The sequence below is a fragment of the Lampetra fluviatilis genome, chromosome 2 (genome assembly GCF_964198595.1).
Source record: "Lampetra fluviatilis chromosome 2, kcLamFluv1.1, whole genome shotgun sequence".
NCBI lineage: Eukaryota > Metazoa > Chordata > Hyperoartia > Petromyzontiformes > Petromyzontidae > Lampetra > Lampetra fluviatilis.
Window position 1 is genome coordinate 27417293 of NC_136276.1, and position 4304 is coordinate 27421596.

The 4304-nt window shown below is 55.1% G+C and overlaps 1 protein-coding gene across 1 annotated transcript; it reads left to right on the plus strand.

The window, feature by feature from the left end:
- The first annotated feature begins 512 nt into the window (after positions 1 to 512).
- LOC144944709 (DNA-binding protein inhibitor ID-3-like) lies at positions 513 to 3304 on the plus strand. The gene is made up of 3 exons (XM_078873070.1): positions 513 to 1319; positions 1593 to 1679; positions 2622 to 3304. The coding sequence occupies exons 1-2, from the start codon at positions 885 to 887 to the stop codon at positions 1626 to 1628; spliced, it is 471 nt and encodes a 156-aa protein (XP_078729196.1). The 5' UTR covers positions 513 to 884; the 3' UTR covers positions 1629 to 1679; positions 2622 to 3304.
- Positions 3305 to 4304: the final 1000 nt, after the last annotated feature.

Genomic DNA, 4304 nt, shown 5'->3' on the forward strand with positions numbered 1-4304 from the left:
GGTAGAGAGGGGAGGGGCTCCCTAGCCACATTGTAGCTTGGTGGCTACCCGAACTACTCTCGAGGTTGACCCACTCCGTGTCATCAACGTCCGCACTGCTGCACTTTGGGGTGTGCGGGTTATCCTCCCTCTCTTTCTCTCTCGCCGGTGTCTCCTCGCTTCCAACGGAGTAATTAGAGCTCTCCGTGGCCCCCATTGGCTGGTAGCCGGGGTCGGTGGTGGGTCGGTTGTGATCCAGATGCACGCGCCGCGAGGAAGCGAGGCAGCAATGTGCGGGGAGATGGGGGCACGGTGGGAGGTTGTGAGTGGAGGTGGGTGGGAGGAGGTGGTGGCGGCGGCGGCGGCGGCGTGTGTGTGTGTGGAGGGGGCGGGGTGGAGCAAAGTGGTGACTGGAGTGAGTTATTGGGGAGGGAGGGAGGGTGTGGGCGAGGAGGGAGGGAGGGAGGAAGGGGGGTTTCGGAGTGTGGACATGGGCGGAGAGATCTATGGGGGCATGAGAGGCGGCGCTCGCTATAAAAGGGCCGAGCGGGCACGCTCACGGCACATCGGGATTTCTGCTCGCGCGCGTCCCAACTCGCGTCGCGTCCTCCGCATCGGCTTTGCGCGACCGCTCGGTCAGCCTTCTGCTCCTCCCTGCTGCAGTTTAACGCGCAGTTATTAAGCCTCCTTACTTTGTACGGGCACGAAAAGAAAACTGTAGAGTTATCCAACTTCTTCCAAATCCACAAACGCTCTGTTTCATCCGAGCTCACTCGCGCCTTCCCGCAGCAACAACAACAAGGGAGAGCGCGTTTGTCTTGTCGTCATCATCAACAACAACACCAACACCCAAGCGTCGAGAAGCCCCGCGTGACAAGACCGCCCGCTCGCTCTCCCACTCCACCATGAAGGCCATCAGCCCCGTGCGCGCGCCGAGGCACCAGCCCTGCGGTGACTCTGTGCGCTGCCTCAGCGACCACAGCCTGGGCATCTCGCGCGGACTCAAGGCGCTCGTGAGCGGGGCCGACGAGCCGCTGGGCCTCCTCTACGACATGAAGAACTGCTACAGCAAGCTCAAGGAGCTGGTGCCCTCCATCCCGCAGGGGCGCAAAGTGTCCCAGATGGAAATCCTACAGCACGTCATCGATTACATCCTCGACCTACAGCTCGCCCTGGAGACTCACCCGGCAGTGGTGCAGAAGCAGCAGCAGGTGCAGCAGGTGCAGCAGCAGCAGCAACTGCAGCAGCAGCAGCAACTGCCCGCTCAGATGCAGCATCCAGCTCCCAGCAGACTGCCGCTGTCCGCACTCAACACCGATGTTCTCCGGTTAGACTCCCAGGTAAGATCGCTCGCAATGATGTGCACACGCACTTTGCGCCGTCGCGCGCCATCACCCCTTGCAGATTCTGACGACTCGGCGCACGAGACGAGCTGACGCACACAGAGATCCCGATACACGCGCACCAAAGTGGCTGCTGATATGCACGGGCTTGTCTGCGTGGTGCATGCGGCTCGACGCGTAGCCTCGCGCAGCTTTGCGCGTGCACAACTCGGGGTGCGCGCGCGTGCATCACGTGACACGCGCGTGTGTGGTGCTGTCTGCCCTTGTCAGGTCTCGGCAGAGCCTGGCCACGTGAGGAATCCGTGATGGGGACTCCTCGCCCCGCCGTCTCCCACGCGTTCCCCTATGCACTAATAGGTAAGAGGGCATCCAATGCAATCCACACACAACGCACCACGGGCTGCTTGCGTCTGTCTCTTCATCGGGGAGAATGCGCGCCGCGAGTCGTTGCGGGACCCCGTGATGGCTCGTAATCGCCGCTGCCGGTTGTATCATCTCCGGGACTATATCGGGACATCTGGCAAGTCGCCTGTGTGTGCAGGTGGGGGCGGGGGGGAGCGTCGTTGTGCGCTAATTGAGGCTGATCTTTTGGGCAAATGCAACCAACGGACACCTGAGCGCCGGGTGATTTTTTGCCCCCCTTTTTGATTTCGTAATTGTTGAGCGCTCATTGCGAATTAGGGAATCGGCGGCGAGACTTATCCGACTGACTCGTCTGCTTTGAGTCGGAGTGGTCTAAGTGTGTGTGTGTTTTAGCGGTTCAAACCGCTCGCGAGCGAACCAACAACACGCAGCCTGACCCCCCCCCCCCCAAGAAAAAAAGAATCACTGCCGCTTCATCTTGCAGTACGCAGCGGTAGCAGCAGCAGCAGCGGCGGTAGTAGTAGAGTGGGGGAGGGAGGGAGGTGGAAGGGGGTGGGAGGGAGAGACGGGCTGGGTGGTGGGGGGAGAGGACATAGGAACTGTGTGTTTTGGCCCGCGGATTGCCCCAGCTGAAGTGGATTCCTGTATGGCGCCACTCTGTCTGCCTCAATCTTTTTCCTGCAGCCAACTTAAACTTACCCACGCACCCCCCACCCCACCACCCCCCGCGCGCCCCTCCCCTCCCATCCTCCTCCTCCCCACCCACCCAACCTCACCTCCCCACCACCCATCATCTCTCACTCCCTCTGGCCTTCATCCCTCCCTACCCCCCCCTAACACAGCCACCCACTTCTCCCTCCCCACAATGCTCGCACTCACCTCGCCGGAGTTCGCTAAATGATTTTGTCCATCGCTCCTCCACCCTCTCTCCCGCAGGTGTGGGAGGTTGGATTGTAACAGCCGCGTTCGCTCTCTCTCGTCGTCGTCTTCTTCTACACCGCCGCCACACTTAAAGTCGCCGAAGAAGACCCGAAAACAAACGCCGTCAAGACTTTTACATTCGCAGCAACGTAACAAACGTATACGTGAACGAGAACAAACACAAACCTACACGGTTTAATTGAACTGTGTAACATTTTTTTTGTATATCTATAAAAGAACAAAAACGGTTTTGGGAACATTTTCTTGTATGATACGGTTTTTATTATGAAACTAATGTACATTTGTGGACATTGTCGGCAGCAAGACGCCAGTAGACACACAACGCTTTTGTTTTGTTTTTAGTTTGTTGGGGTTCGTGACGTTAAAGACTTTTTTTGATCTTATTGTCGAGCTAAATGGGCCCAGAAACATTTCCACGTTTTTTTTTTAGAACAAAAGAATTTGCCCAACCCACGGCTTTCTTGGCTTAAACCAGAATTAGTGGGTCACTATTCCACGTCGTTATGCGTTTCCTCCCCGCCCCCCCACTGTTGTGTATTTATTTTCTCGCCGCCGAGTTAACCTGTATAGTTTTGTAACAAAACGTCCTTAATTTGTAAATGGTTATGTGCCAAAATGTTAATAGCTGTCGGAAATTGTTGAAAATAATAAAAATGACGATTTTTCTATAAAACATCCCGGGAGTGTCCGTGCCTCGATTTTAAGTTGTGGGGTGGTTTTTTTCCCCCTCTCCACTGCTCGATGTGTACACGAGTCTCAAACCCTGTCTTGTGAAAGCGTGCAGGTGACACACTTTTTTTTACGTTGTTTTGTGGCTTTGAACTCTGGAAGTTTCTTCGCATTCTCATGGCGGGGTCAAGCCTCTTCGTCAGCATTCGGTTCAACCATTGCCTGTGTCACGCGAGTCTTAAACACTCGGCTTTGTTTTACAAACTTCATTGACCGTAACGCCAATGAAACGTCGCCTTCAATTGCAGTCGCGTAACGAGGCTCGAAACAAGCAATGTCAACGAATGCCAATGTCCAACACTGACCGATGCGGCTCCACGCGCAGAGTTTTAATTTATTTGCTAACATTCGCTGAAACATTAACCCCAAGAATGCAAAGTGATCATTTTGGGAGTAAGTCATTCAAACATGTGTCCTTGTGGACGATTCAGCTTGCTCATTAAAGGAGGGGGGGGGGGGGCGATGCAAAGATTTAATTCGGCTTAACGCTAAGCCTGCACGCGGAACGCAGCGTGTAATTCACCAACCGCGGGAAAGCGGTGTTATTTTGGCATTTAGCGTCATTGCGTGTCTCTCCGTGCAAAGCCAAGCATATTTACAGCGCTGAACGACAGTATCCACCGCGCTTGCTAAGCTGCATATACAAAGGTGCTTGAATGGCTCGGCATTTGCACGTCCGCGGCACAATACAGAAGTTCAAATCCCCGTCGGTGGGGGGAGGGGTCGACTCCGCTCATTATCCCTTCGGGAGGGCTATAAAGTCGGCACCACTTTGAAGTGGGCAATGGAGAGGGAGGGGGGGGGTGGACGTTGGGTTTATTTCTATGGACAAATTGGCCCTCGCCATGGGAACGTAGACATTTGAACTATGAAAAATGACAACGTTTAAAAATGGCACGATGGTTGGTGGCTTGACCCCGCTACGAAGTTTTGAAGTGCACAGCAATT

Coding starts and splice junctions, on each gene's coding strand:
- LOC144944709 (XM_078873070.1), top strand. CDS start 885: ATGAAGGCCATCAGCCCCGTGCGCGCGCCGAGGCACCAGCCCTGCGGT. Junction 1,320..1,592: donor TTCTCCGGTTAGACTCCCAG/GTAAGATCGCTC, acceptor TGCCCTTGTCAG/GTCTCGGCAGAGCCTGGCCA.